At 42.2% G+C, this 18,226-nt stretch overlaps 1 protein-coding gene across 1 annotated transcript in view; it reads left to right on the top strand.

Annotated features, from left to right (window-relative positions):
• The window catches only part of DAP (death associated protein), a 259,617-nt gene that overhangs the window by 54,218 nt on the left and 187,173 nt on the right, over nt 1-18,226 (top strand). The window contains exon 2 of the mRNA XM_053714510.1: nt 4,572-4,674. Coding sequence (XP_053570485.1) covers nt 4,572-4,674 — 103 coding nt within the window. The remainder of the gene's footprint in view (nt 1-4,571; nt 4,675-18,226) is intronic.

The raw sequence follows: 18,226 nt of genomic DNA, 5'->3' as shown, positions 1-18,226 counted from the left end.
CGTTCAGACCAATCTTAGATCTCAAGATCTTGAACAAGTTTCTCAAGGTTCCATCGTTCAAGATGGAAACCATTCGAACACTTCTTCCTTCCATCCAGGAAGGTCAATTCATGACCAAGGTGGATTTCAAGGATGCGTATCTACATATTCCTATCCACAAGGAACATCATCGGTTCCTAAGGTTTGCATTCCTGGACAAGCATTTCCAGTTCGTGGCGTTTTCTTTCGGATTAGCCACTGCTCCTAGGATTTTCTCATAGGTACTAGGGTCCCTTCTGGCGGTGCTAAGACCAAGGGGCATTGCTGTAGTACCTTACTTGGACGACATTCTGATTCGAGCGTCGTCCCTTCCTCAAGTAAAGGCTCACACGGACATTGTCCTGGCCTTTCTCAGATCTCACGGATGGAAAGTGAACGTGGAAAAGAGTTCTCTATCTCCGTCAACGAGGGTTCCCTTCTTGGGAACTATAATAGACTCCTTAGAAATGAGGATTTTTCTGACAGAAGCCAGAAAAACAAAACTTCTAGACTCTTGTCGGATACTTCATTCCGTTCCTCTTCCTTCCATAGCGCAGTGCATGGAAGTGATAGGTTTGATGGTAGCGGCAATGGACATAGTTCCTTTTGTGCGCATTCATCTAAGACCATTACAATTGTTCATGCTCAGTCAGTGGAATGGGGACTATTCAGACTTGTCTCCGAAGATACAAGTAAATCAGAGGACCAGAGACTCATTCCGTTGGTGGCTGTCCCTGGACAACCTGTCACAAGGGATGACCTTCCGCAGACCAGAGTGGGTCATTGTCACGACCGACGCCAGTCTGATGGGCTGGGGCGCGGTCTGGGGATCCCTGAAAGCTCAGGGTCTTTGGTCTCGGGTAGAATCTCTTCTACCGATAAATATTCTGGAACTGAGAGCGATATTCAATGCTCTCAAAGCTTGGCCTCAGCTAGCGAGGGCCAAGTTCATACATCAACCATCAGGGGGGAACAAGGAGTTCCCTAGCGATGGAAGAAGTGACCAAAATCATTCTATGGGCGGAGTCTCACTCCTGCCACCTGTCTGCTATCCACATCCCAGGAGTGGAAAATTGGGAAGCGGATTTTCTGAGTCGTCAGACATTGCATCCGGGGGAGTGGGAACTCCATCCGGAAATCTTTGCCCAAGTCACTCAACCGTGGGGCATTCCAGACATGGATCTGATGGCCTCTCGTCAGAACTTCAGAGTTCCTTACTACGGGTACAGATCCAGGGATCCCAAGGCGGCTCTAGTGGATGCACTAGTAGCACCTTGGACCTTCAAACTAGCTTATGTGTTCCCGCCGTTTCCTCTCATCCCCAGGCTGGTAGCCAGGATCAATCAGGAGAGGGCGTCGGTGATTTTGATAGCTCCTGCGTGGCCACGCAGGACTTGGTATGCAGATCTGGTGAATATGTCATCGGCTCCACCATGGAAGCTACCTTTGAGACGAGACCTTCTTGTTCTAGGTCCGTTCGACCCACTCCAGCTGACTGCTTGGAGATTGAACGCTTGATCTTATCAAAGCGAGGGTTCTCAGATTCTGTTATTAATACTCTTGTTCAGGCCTGAAAGCCTGTAACCAGAAAAATTACCACATAATTTGGTATATCTGTTGGTATGAATCTGCAGGATTCCCTTGGGACAAGGTTAAGAGTCTATCCTTCCTTCGAGAAGGATTGGAAAAAGGATTATCTGCAAGTTCCTTGATGGGACAGATTTCTGCCTTGTCTGTGTTACTTCACAAAAAGCTGGCAGCTGTGCCAGATGTTCTAGCCTTTGTTCAGGCTCTGGTTAGAATCAAGCCTGTTTACAAAATTTTGACTCCTCCTTGGAGTCTCAACCTAGTTCTTTCAGTTCTTCAGGGGGTTCCGTTTGAACCCTTACATTCCGTTGATATTAAGTTATTATCTTGGAAAGTTTTGTTTTTGGTTGCAATTTCTTCTGCTAGAAGAGTTTCAGAATTATCTGCTCTGCAGTGTTCTTCTCCTTATCTGGTGTTCCATGCAGATAAGGTGGTTTTGCGTACTAAACCTGGTTTTCTTCCAAAAGTTGTTTCTAACAAAAACATTAACCAGGAGATAGTTGTGCCTTCTTTGTGTCCTAATCCAGTTTCAAAGAAGGAACGTTTGTTGCACAACTTGGATGTAGTTCGTGCTCTCAAATTTTACTTAGCAGCTACTAAGGATTTCAGACAAACTTCGTCTTTGTTTGTTGTTTATTCTGGTAAACGGAGAGGTCAAAAAGCAACTTCTACCTCTCTCTCCTTCTGGATTAAAAGCATTATCCGATTGGCTTATGAGACTGCCGGACGGCAGCCTCCTGAAAGAATCACAGCTCACTCCACTAGGGCTGTGGCTTCCACATGGGCCTTCAAGAACGAGGCTTCTGTTGATCAGATATGTAAGGCAGCGACTTGGTCTTCACTGCACACTTTTTCTAAATTTTACAACTTTGATACTTTTGCTTCTTCTGAGGCTATTTTTGGGAGAAAGGTTTTGCAAGCCGTGGTGCCTTCCATTTAGGTGACCTGATTTGCTCCCTCCCTTCATCCGTGTCCTAAAGCTTTGGTATTGGTTCCCACAAGTAAGGATGACGCCGTGGACCGGACACACCTATGTTGGAGAAAACAGAATTTATGTTTACCTGATAAATTACTTTCTCCAACGGTGTGTCCGGTCCACGGCCCGCCCTGGTTTTTTTAATCAGGTCTGATAATTTATTTTCTTTAACTACAGTCACCACGGTAACATATGGTTTCTCCTATGCAAATATTCCTCCTTAACGTCGGTCGAATGACTGGGGTAGGCGGAGCCTAGGAGGGATCATGTGACCAGCTTTGCTGGGCTCTTTGCCATTTCCTGTTGGGGAAGAGAATATCCCACAAGTAAGGATGACGCCGTGGACCGGACACACCGTTGGAGAAAGTAATTTATCAGGTAAACATAAATTCTGTTTTTGCAATATTCTTACATTAGCAAACATTTTCTAGTAAAAGTTTAGTGTTTCAGCGGCATGCACATATATCCTACATGTGATGAAGAGGATCAAGATTTAAACACCATAGAGCTGGCGGCAGCGTGTATTGCGTCAGGCACTATGTGTGTCATACAAGCCTCTGCTAATTCTGTGAGCAGGTGTGTTGTTTCAATATTGTTTCACTAGGCACTCAGAGCATATATGTGTATGCCGCTGAAAAACAGTAACTTTTACTTTAGGCATTTTTGCTAATGCAAGTAAATTGCAAACCTGTTTCTATTTAAAATTTAACTACACCCATGCACATTTTACATTTTGACCTTTTCTATTCCTTTTAATGTTCACCCAAATTGACTATTATCACCTGCCCCAATGCAGAAGATGCCATCACAGAAAATGCAGCATGTTTACAGAAAGAACAGGACACATACAGGAACGGTTAGAGCTTTTTGCTTTGCAGCACTGATTAACATCAGGCTTTTCTCTTCAAACTGCGCAGTGCTATGGCTGCATTTTGTAAGTTTTCCTTAACACAGTGCAGCCAGAGCAAAAGTGATAGTGAAATATGGAGCAGTGCTGCAAAACTGTGCATTGATTTGATGACTGAGATTTTTTCAACCCCGGCCCCTATCCTATCCCAGGTTACAAAGCTGTGACTCTGAAAGTAAGATGTTCTTGGGAGCAATGCACCTTTTTTAATTACTATATTTTTACTTTCTAATGATGTGATGTTAGACCATGAACAAATAAGACATTTGAAAAACTTTTTTTTTTCCCTCTGCAGCTAGTTTGCAATGCAATTTTCAACTGCTGCAATATATTATAAAACTGCTTAATTCTCCATTGAGCTGGTGCTTTAGTGTAATTGCCGCACTGAATTTCATTTCAAAATGAGCTCCAGAAAATTTTCACTAAAAAATCTCATTGCAGGAAGTGAAAAACAGTTCTGCCTCTAGGATCACCTGCTTAACCCTTTGAGTGCTAAGCACTTTCCCACCTGGGTGCTAAGCTGTTTAAAGTTTTTTTTTATTTTTTATTTTTGAAAAAAAAAAATTTTTCTTTTTTTTTTCAGATCCCCAAGACTTACACTGTTTTTCCAACGGTGGGTCTTGGGGGTCTGTAGCTGCTTAGATGCCTGAGATACAGACTTCTAAGCAGCATGCCCCCTTTTCCTATACTTAACATTGTTATTTTTAAATAAAGTTGCACAGTGACGTCATCACGTCATTGCGCGTGATGTCACCGCGCATAACGTGAAGCCCCGGCGATGCCTGTCACTATACAGGCCCGATCGCCGGGGTAGGAGTGGATGGGAGCCCCCAGATCTCCCTCAAGGTGGGAGAGTGCTAGCGACGGATCTGAGCTGTCGTTAGCACCTGGATGGGAAACTCTGCGACTGCTCAGAGCCGTCGTTAGCACTGAAAGGGTTAATGCATTAGAAGTACAAAAATCCAACTTTTTTTTATGATAAAATTATTGTTATTAGTCAGGTGCACGTACTTTGTCTATCATATAATTTATTTTCTAAGCAGTGTTCAACTTATTTATATATTCTTTGTTCTCTAATTTCAGTTAAAGCTGGAGGGATGAGAATTGTGCAGAAACATCCACACACTCACGTAGAAACCAAGGAGGAGAAAGAAAGCAATGAGGAAAATTGGGAAAGTGGCATTGTGTGAGTAATCCCCCCCCCCCCCACACACATATTATACTGTATTTCAGGAAAGATATTTTTTTTTTGTCTTTTTATTAAAATATAAGGATTTGTGATTTAATTACAAGAATCTCTTCTAAAATGTAAAAATTATATTTAAGATAAACTGTCGCTTGGGAGGGCTTGAAGAAAGTGTGGTATCACGGGCGTAACTACACCTCATTGGGCCCTGAAGCAAAGACTGTGGCTGCCCCACCCCATTTTAATAGCACCCTTTCTGGCTGTTTGAAATCAACAGAGGCTGAGCTGACACCATTATAGGAACAAGAAAAGCTGCCTCTTTATGATAGTGAGCCATCCTACTCCTTTGGTTAGCCACACCAGAGAACATGCACTTCTGCAGCCTCCTGTATAAATATGGCGGCAGGTTCTTCTGTGCAACAACACTGTGGAAGCCATCTTGGAATCGCAGCTTACCATATTTGTAATGGTAAATCCATTCCCTGTCACACCTATTTTTGCAGAGAAGCCACACAGAGGAGACAGACATAATATAGGTGCAGCCCAGACCATACAAGGTCCTCCTGTAGCAGTGCCACTACTGATTGCTAGATGTGTGGGCTTGATCTTGTCGAGGCCGCTAAGACCCCTGTAATTACTTAGATGCAAGGGTTATATTCGTAAAAATGACATGTTCTCATTAGTTAGAACATGCAGTTTTATCACTATTGACCCTGCAAACCTATGTGTTTAACCTCGGAAAAGGGGTTAATTCCATAGGTATAGTACTGCTTGAGAGCTATAGCAAAATCCTGATCATAAGTGGAAACTGCTGTCAAAAAATATATAGGCTACAGGGTTTTTTTTTTTTCTTTTAAATAATGTGCGGAATATTAAGTGAAAAATCTAACTGACCCTTGAGAGAAAGTTGCACAATCTGACAGGCAGCAATTGAATGAAATGAAAGCAAAGCATATGGGACAGCATATGTAAGGAATGCTTAACTGGCTTGTTTTATTCAAGAGGTGAGGGAATCACTTCAAGCCCTTTGGCTTTCTCAAGACTTTAGTCAGCATCGCATGACATTTTTGCAAAATATCTACCCTTTTCTAAAAAAAGGTCTGACGTCTTCTAATTCCATAGACCCAGCTGAACATTAAATTTTAAATAGTCTTTGGATATATTTTAAGAAAGTGGTGTATCTTGCTCAGTGTAATAAACATTTCAGCATTATATTACTTAAAGATACTTATTCTTATTTAATTTAGGTTGTGTCTCTTTTGATATTCTCTCATATTGATTTTCATCATTGATGTCTTGTAAGGGGAGACATATTTGATATAAAATTGGTTGAGAGCATTTTAATTAAAATACAATTGAGTGTATTAGTAGGTATGTGGCTGCCTATGTTTAATATGAAATATTTAGGAGAAAGTTTACAAACAAACTTAGAAGACATAATTAGCAATTCTGTTTTAACCCCTTAATGACCGGACCATTTTTCAATTTTCTTACCCTTAATGACAATGGCTATTTTTACATTTCTGCAGTGTTTGTGTTTAGCTGTAATTTTCCTCTTACTCATTTACTGTACCCACACATATTATATACCGTTTTTCTCGCCATTAAATGGACTTTCTAAAGATACCATTATTTTCATCATATCTTATCATTTACTACAAAAAAAAAAATATGAGGAAAAAATGGAAAAAAACACACTTTTTCTAACTTTGACCCCCAAAATCTGTTACACATCTACAATCACCAAAAAACACCCATGCTAAATAGTTTCTAAATTTTGTCCTGAGTTTAGAAATACCCAATGTTTACATGTTCTTTGCTTTTTTTGCAAGTTATAGGGCCATAAATACAAGTAGCACTTTGCTATTTCCAAACCACTTTTTTTCAAAATTAGCGCTAGTTACATTGGAACCCTGATATCTGTCAGGAATACCTGAATATCCCTTGACATGTATATATTTTTTGTTAGAAGACAACCCAAAGTATTGATCTAGGCACATTTTGGTATATTTTATGCCACCATTTCACCGCCAAATGCGAGCAAATTAAAAAAAAAAACTTTACATTTTTCACAATTTTAGGTTTCTCACTGAAATTATTTACAAACAGCTTGTGCTATTATGGCACAAATTGTTGTAAAAGCTTCTTTGGGATCCCCTTTGTTCAGAAATAGCAGACTTATATGGCTTTCGCATTGCTTTTTGGTAATTAGAAGGCCGCTAAATGCTGCTGCGCACCACACATAAATTATGCCCAGCAGTGAAGGGGTTAATTAGGTAGGTTGTAGGGAGTTTGCAGGGTTAATTCTAGCTTTAGGGTAGAGATCAGCCTCCCACCTGACACATCCCACCCCCTGATCCCTCCCAAACAGCTCTCTTCCCTCCCCCACCCCACAAATGTCCCCGCCATCTTAAGTACTGGCAGAAAGTCTGCCAGTACTAAATAAAAGGAGTTTTTTTTTTTTTTTATAAAAAAAAAAAAAATATTTTAGCTGTGATGGACTCCTGCCTTAGCCCCAACCTCCATGATCCCCCCCCCCCCCAGCTCTCTAACCCTCTCCCCTATCTAATTGCGGCCATCTTGGGTACTGGCAGCTGTCTGCCAGTACCCAATTTGCCCCCCAAAAAAAAGTATTTTTTCCTCTTTTGGAATTGTTTATGTTTTCTGTAGTGTAGCAGCCCCCCACAATACCCCTATCCCCCTCCCCCTCCCAGATCCTTTTATATTATTTTTTTTTAAAATCTTTCCCCCCCCCCCCCCTCTTCCCTCCTCATTGGTGTCAGTGGCCAGCTAATGCACGCGCGCCCCCCGCACGCTCCCGGCACCCGGCGTGCACATTGCACTTCTAGGAACCGGATGCCGGGTAGCGATGGGCCGCCCACCCGCCTCCCTGTTACGCTCCCACCCACCAACGAACCGGCACCATCACTACCGGTGCAGAGAGGGCCACAAAGTGGCTCTCTCTGCATCGGAGTCTTCTAAAAAGGTATTGCAGGATGCCTCCATATTGAGGCATCACTGCAATACCCTGAGAGCTGCTGGAAGCGATTGCGATCGCTTCCAGCACTCTGTTAGACAACTGACGTACCAGGTACGTCCATTGTCATTAACTGCTTGTTAATGCATGACGTACCTGGTACGTCAGTTGTCATTAAGGGGTTAAAGCTGTATTTTCCGCTTTCCTTATGTTTCTGTGCTATGTTAGCTTGATTGAATCTTTATAATTTTCTATTTACCTTTCACATAATTAGTGAACAAGATTATGTGTGTTTGCTTTAAAAAGTATGTAGGCTAACAATATAATTAATAATGCAAGCTCAAATTAAATGGCCATAATTAAACTATTACTAAAATAAAAATAATAATTTGCAATAAAATGCGACACACTTTGGCAGACGCCTGGAATTAAAAAAAAAAAAAAAAATTAAACTGTTTTCCTTAGCCTCTGCAACCGTGTCTTTGTATATGTTAGATATGGGTACAATAAAAATAACCTTTTAGTTTTTCTTTCTTTCTTTCTTATTGTTTTTTATAAATGTGCTAAAAGTATTTACACGAATAGCACCAATTTAACACATAGATGTATACAAATTACCTTACTGTTTCCATATATGAAAGGCCAAATGTTATGTTCTTGACCCAGGGTATTATAATTATTTTCCATAACGGCAGAGTTTACTTTGCATGTATGAAATGAAGAGGAATTTATATGAGCAAGAAGAACAATGCATTCATATGTCACAAACATTTTCTCCTACATTGGTGTGTCCGGTCCACGGCTTAATCCTTACTTGTGGGAATATTCTCTTCCCTAACAGGAAATGGCAAAGAGAGCACAGCAAAAGCTGCCCATATAGCCCCCCTCTGGCTCCGCCCCCCAGTCATTCTCTTTGCCGCTCTGAACAAGTAGCATCTCCACGGGGATGGTAAAGAGTATTTGGTGTTAGTTGTAGTTTTTTTATTCTTCTATCAAGAGTTTGTTATTTTAAAATAGTGCCGGTTTGTACTATTTACTCTAAAACAGAAAGTGATGAAGAGTTCTGTTTAAAGAGGAGTATGATTTTAGCAGCAGTAACTAAAATCAATTGCTGTTCCCACGCAGGACTGTTGAGCCCAGAGAACTTCAGTTGGGGGGAACAGTTTGCAGACTTTTCTGCTCAAGGTATGACTAGTCCATTTTCTAACAAGACATAGTAATGCTAGAAGACTGTCATTTTCCCTTTTTGGGATCGGTAAGCCATTTTCTTAGACTCATAACAGAATGAAGGCTTATTAATGGGCTATATACTGGTTGACACTATTGTGGACTAAATCGATTGATTTATACAATATTTATATGTCTTTTGGACTGTTTTGGAACTTGAAAACACTTTGGGAACGTCTTTTAATCGCCTGGCAGTCGTTTAGACACCTATTCTAGTCAGGAAGGGCCTTTCACTCCAGTATGCAGAGGGAGGAGGCCTCATTTTCGCGCCTTAATTGCGCAGTTACTTCTGGAAGCAGTGCATGCAGCTTCATGTGAGAAGTTCCGGTGGCCATAAAAAACGATTCTGGAAGGCTTATTTCTGTGGCGAATATCCCCTAAGGAAAGGTGAAGCCGCAGCAAGGGCTGTGGCTGGGACTGTAGTGGGTTTAAGCTGGTAAAATGTGTGTAATACTTTCAAAGCATTAAGACACTAGGGTGCAAATTTTGGTAAGGATCGGATATTTCCTTCATAGTTTTTCACACATTCAGAAATAAAGTGTGCTCTGTTTAACATTTAAAGAGACAGTAACGGTTTTGTTTAAAAACGGTTTTATTGCATTAATAGCCTGTATAAGCCTGTCTAACATGTCTGTACCTTCAGATAGAACATGTTCTGTATGTATGGAGGCCAAGGTGGTCCCCCCTTTAAATGTATGTGAGAATTGTGCCATGGCGTCCAAACAAAGTAAGGACAGTACTGTCACATTTAATAAGGTTGCCCAAGATGATTCTTCAAATGAAGGTAGTGGGGGTAGTTCACCATCCTCTCCTTCTGTGTCAACACCAGTTATGCCCGCACAGGCGACACCTAGTACATCTAGCGCGCCAATGCTTGTTACTATGCAACAATTAACGGCGGTAATGGATAATTCTATAGCTAATCTTTTATCCAAAATGCCAGCATTTCAAAAAGCGTGATTGCTCAGTTTTAAATACAGCGGATGAGCAAGGGTGCGCTGACGATAATTTATCTGTCATACCCTCACACCAGTCAGAATTGGCAGTGAGGGAGGGTCTGTGGGAGGGAGAAATTTCTGATTCAGGAAAAGTTTCTCAACAGGCAGAACCTGATATTGTGATGTTTAAATTTAAGTAAGAACATCTCCGCGCCCTGCTTAAGGAGGTGCTAACTGCTCTGGACGATTGTGACTCTTTGGTCATTCCAGAAAAATTGTGCAAAATGGACAAATTCCTAGAGGTCCCTGTGCACCCTGATGCCTTTCCGATACCCAAAAGGGTGGCGGACATAGTGACTAAGGAGTGGGAGAAACCAGGCATACCTTTTGTCCCACCTCCTATATTTAAGAAAATGTTCCCCATTGTCGACCCAAGGAGGGACGCATGGCAAACAGTCCCTAAGGTTGAGGGGGCAGTTTCTACGTTGGCCAAACGCACGACTATTCCCATTGAGGACAGTTGTGCTTTCAAAGATCCTATGGATAAAAAATTGGAGGGTTTGCTTAAAAAGATATTTGTTCAGCAAGGTTTCCTCCTCCAACCAATTTCGTGCATTATTCCTGTCACAACGGCGGCGTGTTTTTGGTTCGAAGAACTAGAAAATTCGCTCAATAAGGAGACTCCATATGAGGAAGTCATGGACAGAATTCACGCACTTAAGTTAGCTAATTCCTTTATTTTAGATGCCGCTTTGCAATTGGCGAAGTTAGCGGCGAAAAATTCAGGTTTTGCAATTGTGGCGCGCAGAGCGCTCTGGCTAAAGTCTTGGTCGGCGGATGTGTCTTCCAAGACAAAATTGCTTAATATTCCTTTCAAAGGTAAGACCCTTTTTGGGCCAGAATTGAAGGAGATTATTTCAGACATCACTGGGGGAAAGGGCCATGCCCTCCCACAGGATAGGCCCTTTAAGGCTAAGAATAAATCTAATTTTCGTTCCTTTCGCAACTTCAGGAACGGACCGTCTCCTAACTCTGCAGCCTCTAGACAAGAGGGTAACGCTTCCCAGGCTAAGCCAGCATGGAAACCAATGCAAGGCTGGAACAAGGGCAAACAGGCCAAGAAGCCTGCTGCTGCTACCAAGACAGCATGAAGGGGTAGCCCCCGATCCGAGACCGGATCTAGTAGGGGGCAGACTTTCTCTCTTTGCTCAGGCTTGGGCAAGAGATGTTCAGGATCCCTGGGCACTAGAAATAGTCTCTCAGGGTTATCTTCTAGTATTCAAGGAACTTCCTCTAAGGTGAAGGTTTCACATGTCTCGCTTATCCTCAGACCAGATAAAGAGACAGGCATTCTTACATTGCGTAGGAGATCTATTAAAGATGGGAGTGATACACCCAGTTCCAACAGTGGAACAAGGTCAGGGGTTCCCAAAAAAGAGGGAACTTTCAGACCAATTCTGGATTTAAAAATTCTAAACAAATTCCTCAGAGTTCCATCGTTCAAAATGGAGACCATTCGAACGATTTTACCAACAATCCAGGAGGGTCCATACATGACTACCGTGGATTTAAAGTATGCGTACCTACATTTTCCTATCCACAAAGATCATCATCAGTTCCTAAGGTTCGCCTTTCTGGACAAACATTACCAGTTCGTGGCTCTTCCGTTCGGTTTAGCCACTGCTCCCAGAATTTTCACAAAGGTGCTAGGGTCCCTTCTAGCGGTTCTAAGACCGAGGGGCATTGCAGTGGCACCTTACCTAGATGACATCCTAATTCAAGCGTCGTCCCTTTCCAGATCAAGGACTCATACAGACATTGTATTAGCTTTTCTCAGGTCTCACGGGTGGAAGGTGAATGTGGAAAAGAGTTCCCTGTCCCCGTCTCCAAGAGTTCCTTTTCTGGGAACAATTATAGATTCTGTAGAAATGAAGATCTTTCTGACAGAGGTCAGAAAATCAAAGCTTCTAAAGACTTGTCAAGTTCTTCAATCTATTCCTCAGCCTTCCATAGCTCAGTGCATGGAAGTGATAGGTCTAATGGTTGCAGCAATGGACGTGGTTCCTTTTGCTCAAATTCATCTAAGACCATTGCAACTGTGCATGCTCAGACAGTGGAATGGGGATTCTGCAGACTTGTCTCCCCAGATTCAAGTAGACCAGTTAACCAGAGACTCACTCCGTTGGTGGTTGACTCAGGATCACCTGTCTCAGGGAATGAGTTTCCGCAGACCAGAGTGGATCATTGTCACGACCGACGCCAGTCTATTAGGCTGGGGCGCGGTCTGGGACTCCCTGAAAGCTCAGGGTCTATGGTCTCGGGAAGAGTCTCTTCTCCCGATAAACATCTTGGAACTGAGAGCGATATTCAATGCGCTCCTGGCTTGGCCTCAACTAGTGAAGGCCGGATTCATAAGATTCCAGTCGGACAACATGACGACTGTAGCTTACATCAATCATCAGGGAGGAACAAAGAGTTCCTTGGCGATGAGAGAGGTATCCAAGATCATCAAATTGGCAGAGGATCACTCCTGCCATCTATTTGCAATTCACATCCCAGGAGTAGACAACTATTTTCATCCGGGGGAGTGGGATCTCCACCCGGAGGTCTTTGCCCAGTTAACTCAATTATGGGGCATTCCAGACATGGATCTGATGGCGTCTCGTCAGAACTTCAAGGTTCCTCGCTACGGGTCCAGATCCAGGGATCCCAAGGCGACTCTAGTGGATGCATTAGTGGCGCCTTGGTCGTTCAACCTAGCTTATGTGTTTCCACCGTTTCCTTTCCTTCCCAGGCTCGTAGCCAGGATCAAACAGGAGAAGGCCTCGGTGATTCTGATAGCTCCTGCGTGGCCAAGCAGGACTTGGTATGCAGACCTGGTGAATATGTCATCGGCTCCACCATGGAAGCTACCTTTGAGACAGGATCTTCTAGTACAAGGTCCATTCGAACATCCAAATCTAGCCTCTCTGCAGCTAACTGCTTGGAAATTGAACGCTTGATTTTATCTAAGCGTGGGTTTTCAGATTCAGTTATAGATACTCTGGTCCAAGCCAGAAAACCTGTGACTAGGAAAATTTACCATAAAATATGGAAAAAATATATCTGTTGGTGTGAATTCAAGGGATTCTCTTGGAGTAAAATTAAAATTCCTAAGATTCTTTCCTTTCTCCAAGAGGGTTTGGATAAAGGGTTGTCAGCGAGTTCTCTAAAAGGACAGATATCTGCTTTGTCTGTTTTGTTACACAGATGCCTGGCAGCAGTGCCAGATGTACAAGCTTTTGTACAGGCCTTAGTCAGAATCAAGCCTGTTTACAGACCCATGACTCCTCCATGGAGTCTAAATTTAGTTCTTTCAGTTCTTCAAGGGGTTCCGTTTGAACCTTTACATTCCATTGATATTAAGTTACTATCTTGGAAAGTTCTGTTTTTGGTTGCTATTTCTTCTGCTAGAAGAGTTTCTGAATTGTCTGCTTTGCAGTGTGATCCACCCTATCTGGTATTCCATGCAGATAAGGTTGTTTTGCGTACCAAACCTGGTTTTCTTCCAAAAGTGGTTTCCAACAGGAATATTAACCAGGAAATAGTTGTTCTTTCTCTGTGTCCGAATCCAGTTTCGAAGAAGGAACGTTTGTTACACAATTTAGATGTGGTCTGTGCTTTAAAATTCTATTTAGATGCAACAAAGGATTTCAGACAGACTTCATCTTTGTTTGTCGTTTATTCTGGTAAGAGGAGAGGACAGAAAGCTACTGCTACCTCTCTTTCCTTTTGGCTGAAAAGCATCATCCGATTGGCTTATGAGACTGCCGGACGGCAGCCTCCTGAACGAATTACAGCTCATTCTACTAGATCTGTGGCTTCCACATGGGCCTTCAAGAACGAGGCTTCTGTTGATCAGATATGTAAGGCAGCGACTTGGTCTTCTGCACACTTTTGCCAAATTTTACAAATTCAATACTTATGCTTCTTCGGAGGCTATTTTTGGTGCCTTCCGTTTAGGTAACCTGACTTGTTCCCTCCCTTCATCCGTGTCCTAAAGCTTTGGTATTGGTTCCCACAAGTAAGGATGAAGCCGTGGATCGGACACACCAATGTAGGAGAAAACAGAATTTATGCTTACCTGATAAATTTCTTTCTCCTACGGGGTGTCCGGTCCACGGCCCGCCCTGGCTTTTTAGTCAGGTTTCAAATTTTTTCTTTCTATACACTACAGTCACCACGGCACCCTATGGTTTCTCCTTTTTCTCCTAACCGTTGGTCGAATGACTGGGGGGCGGAGCCAGAGGGGGGGCTATATGGGCAGCTTTTGCTGAGCTCTCTTTGCCATTTCCTGTTAGGGAAGAGAATATTCCCACAAGTAAGGATGAAGCCGTGGACCGGACACACCGTAGGAGAAAGAAATTTATCAGGTAAGCATAAATTCTGTTTTATTGATTTATGTATATGCTTACGTGATAAATTTATTTCCGGGCATGGAGAGTCCACAACTTCATTCCAATTACTAGTGGAATATTCAACTCCTGGCCAGCAGGAGTAGGCAAAGAGCACCCCAGCAAAGCTGTTAAGTTTAACTTCCCTTACCCATAATCCCCAATCATTCTCTTTGCCTTTGTCAATGGAGGATGTGCGAAGATGGTGTCTGAAGATATTTAATCCTTTTATGGGTACTTTTCCCTGCAATCAAAGATTGGGGTTATGCTGTGTCCATGTCAATCTCTTTGGTAAGAGTAATGGTGGCTATTAGCAGTTAGAAATAAAGCAAAGACAACCTCGCCGCTTTCTAACATTATTGCTACCCCTTCATAGAAAGCCAGGGTTGGTTACTCTGCTCTTTCTTTTCCTTTAGGTCCCTGATAGAGAGTGGAGTATCTATCACACCTAAGAAGCTGTTCCTACCTGCAGCTAGATCCACAGGTAAGTGCATTTGCCTTCTAGGTATTGAAGGACAGCACTTGGGAGGTTAATTCCTCTAGTGGATCATTTCATGGAACAAGACCTTACAGTTACAGTTGGGCAGTTTGGCAGACACTGGCATATGTGATATTTTATGGAAACATTAAGGGGTTAATAATGTTTACCCTTTGTTGGTAGAGAGACTGACTGAAGGGGTAATTTTAAGGAAATTTTGGAAACAGTATATTTCTTTATTAATATGAGATGTATATTGTCGCCTATAATATGAGATGTATATTGTCTCCTATCTCTGTGCCGGCTTTGGTTGGATCGCTTAATTTAGCTAATCTGGCATCCTACTGATAGGGGATCTTATTGGATATCACTTGCTGATTTTCTGGAGTGACTACGGTCTTAGTGTGGTAAGACTCCTCAGCTCAGCCTGAGGTGTGAGGAACTTTTTTCTAAAATAAAAACTTTTTTTTTCCTTTTTGTATGTTAAGAGGTGTGTGCTTTATTTTTACCGTACTGGTGCTAAATTATTCTAATTTTTTATATATTTGATATATTTTAAAATGGATTCAGACCATAGTTCATCCATTACTTTTGACAAATGTTTGCTTTGTCTGGAGGCTCAGGTTGTACCTCCTGTGCAATTTTGTTCCACTTGCTTATCTAAGACCTTAAAATGTAAAGATAAATTACTCCCTTCTGAGCCTTATGTCTCTCAGGATAATGCTGTTTAGGATATGCCTCAGCTTTCTACTCAAGCGTCTCAAGCTATGGTTGTTTCCTCTCAACCTCCTGGGGGTGTTTATTTGCCAGGAGATTTTGCTGCCCAGATAACTTCTGCGGTGTCTGCAGCTTATCTGCTTTTCCTACTTCGGGTAAGCATATGAGGAAATCCTAAACATTTTTCTACCAGTAAGGTTTCTGACCCTTCTAAGTCTGCTCTGGTCAACCTTTCTCAAATGTCTGATGAGGAGGATACTTCAGTAGCTTCTGAAAGTGAAGTCTCACACTGACATGATGGGGGGAAAATTCTTCAGAATCTGAAGAAGTTAATTTCAGATTTAAGCTTGAACATCTCAGTTTGCTTCTGAAGGAGGTTCCAGCTACTTTAGACGACTCCGAACCTTTGGTTGCTGTCAACCCTAAAAAAATCCACTAAACTTAATAGAGTTTATGATTCTCCCTCATATCTGGATGTTTTTCCTGTTCGACAAGATGTCTCAAATTATAGCTCATGAATGGGATAAGCCAGGGGTTCCTTTTTCCCCTTCCCCTGTTTTTAAAAAGATGTTTCCTGTTGCGGACTCCATTTGTGACGCTTGGTGCACTGTGCCTAAAGTAGAATGAGCTATCTCTACTCTAGCCAAAAGAACTACCATTCCTATAGAGGATAGTTTATTTTAAGGATCCTATGGCTAAGAAGCTAGGGGCTTACTTAAAGAAGATGTACATCCATCAAGGATTACAGTGGCAACCTGCGGCAAGTATTGCTACGGTTGCGGGAGCTGCATCTTATTTGGTGCGATGCCTTGTCTGATCCGATATCAGAAGAGACTACGATAGAGGAGATCCAAGATAGGATCAAAGCTCTTAAACTGGCCAATACCTTTTATTTGCGATGCCAAGATGCAGGTAAAAAGACTATGAGCTAAGATGTCTAGCTTCACTGTTCTAGCTTGCAGAAAAAAATCTTGGTTGGCTGATGTGACTTCAAAGTCCAAGCTTTTGTCTTTACATTATAAAGGTAAAACTTTATTTGGTTCTGGTCTGGCGGAAATCTTTTCCAAATTTGGGTGGAAAGGGATCTTTCCTACCTCAGGACAAGAAGAATAGACCTAAGGGTCGCCAGTAGGGATGCACCGAAATGAAAATTCTGGACAGAAACCGATACAGAAAATTCAGGTTGCCCTTGGCCTTGGAGCTCTATATGGGAGAGCGTGGTTATAGCCAGACAACAATACGAGTTAGACATGTTTTTTTTTTTTTTTTGGGTGTACCTGATTGTCTCTCATCGTATCTCCGCCTAGTTCCTGGTTCGGGTCTCACACTGACCCGTCAGATTATATGTCCGGAGCCCCAAATGGAGTCTGCCTGTCACCTATCACCAGGACCACCGGACTTAGCTACAACCTTACGTGCAATGTGGTTATAGAAAGTTACTGTGCTTTTTTGTATATACTGTCTGGTGGGTGCTAATTTGTACCAACTGTGTGCGAGCTTGGGCCTTATGCATATATAGTGTGCACGCATATTTGCCTCAGGCGAATAGAATGTCTACGCACAAGAGGCTGATGTATGAGAACTGTATATAAGGCTTATAGATATTCACTGTGTGTGCTTAGGGCTGTGTCTGATAATATCAAGTGTTTATAAACATGTTACTTATCCTCCTTTGATTACTGTATTCACTATTCAGAACTTTGGTTTCCTTCTAAAAAAAAAAAAAAGCTCTGCTGGTTTCAAATATCATCATGTCATGGTACTTATGTGTGTGCTCTGTGTACCATGCCAGTGCTGTGCTGCTCACCTTATGCTAAGGATAGACATGTAACTCAATAGAATAGGGGAGGGCTGTACATTTTTAGCCATTTTGGTCCGCTTTGGGCCGAAATTGGAATTGCACATTTTTGGCTGCCCAAATTATGGTGCATTGCTAGTATTATTCTTTATTTAGTTCTGTGTAGCAGAATCAGATTTAACCGTTTTTGTTTTGTTACCAATTATCAAAATAAAGTATAGTCCTAGAAAACTATTATTATATGCAAAACAGTAAGTCAAGTAATGAACTCAAACAGCAGCTTTAGACTGTCATCAAATTTGAAATATGCTACACAATAATTTTACCGAAAATAAAAGGCAAAAAAAACGAAATAACAAAAAATGCCATTTTCGGCCGAAACTTTCTGCGGCCGAAATTTCAGTGCATCCCTAGTCGCCAGAGTTCAAATTTTCGCTCCTTTTGTAACTTTAATGGACAGAAGTCTTCCACCTCTTCTTCCTAACCAGAGCAATCCAAGACCTCATGGAGGTCCAGTCAGCCATGGAATAAGGGGAAGCAAAACAAGAAGCGTTCCACTGATTCTAAATCAGCGTGAAGGGTCTGCCCCGATCCAATTTTGGATCAAGTGGGGGGCAGGCTTTCTCTCTTTCAGCAAGCTTGGATACGCAATGTCCCAGATCCGTGGGCTGTGGAAATAGTATCTCAGGGTTAGAGAATAGGATTAAAGTCTTGCCCTCCAAGGGGCAGCTTTCTCCTGTCAAGACTATCCACAAACCAGGTAAAGAGGGAGGCCTTCTTAAACTGCGTAGAAGAACTATCCTCCCTGGGAGTAATTGTTCCAGTTCCTGTAGAAGAACAGGGTCGAAGGATTCTATTCAAATCTATTTTTGGCTCCCAAAAAGGAGGGAACTTTGTCCCATCCTAGACCTAAAATGCCTCAACAAATTCCTAAGGGTGCCGTCCTTCAAGATACTGTTCGTTCCATTCTTCTATTGGTTCAGG

This window comes from Bombina bombina, chromosome 5 (genome assembly GCF_027579735.1).
Source record: "Bombina bombina isolate aBomBom1 chromosome 5, aBomBom1.pri, whole genome shotgun sequence".
Taxonomy (NCBI): Eukaryota; Metazoa; Chordata; class Amphibia; order Anura; family Bombinatoridae; genus Bombina; species Bombina bombina.
Note: the sequence above shows the minus strand (reverse complement) of the source record. Positions and strands in the feature narration are given on the sequence as shown.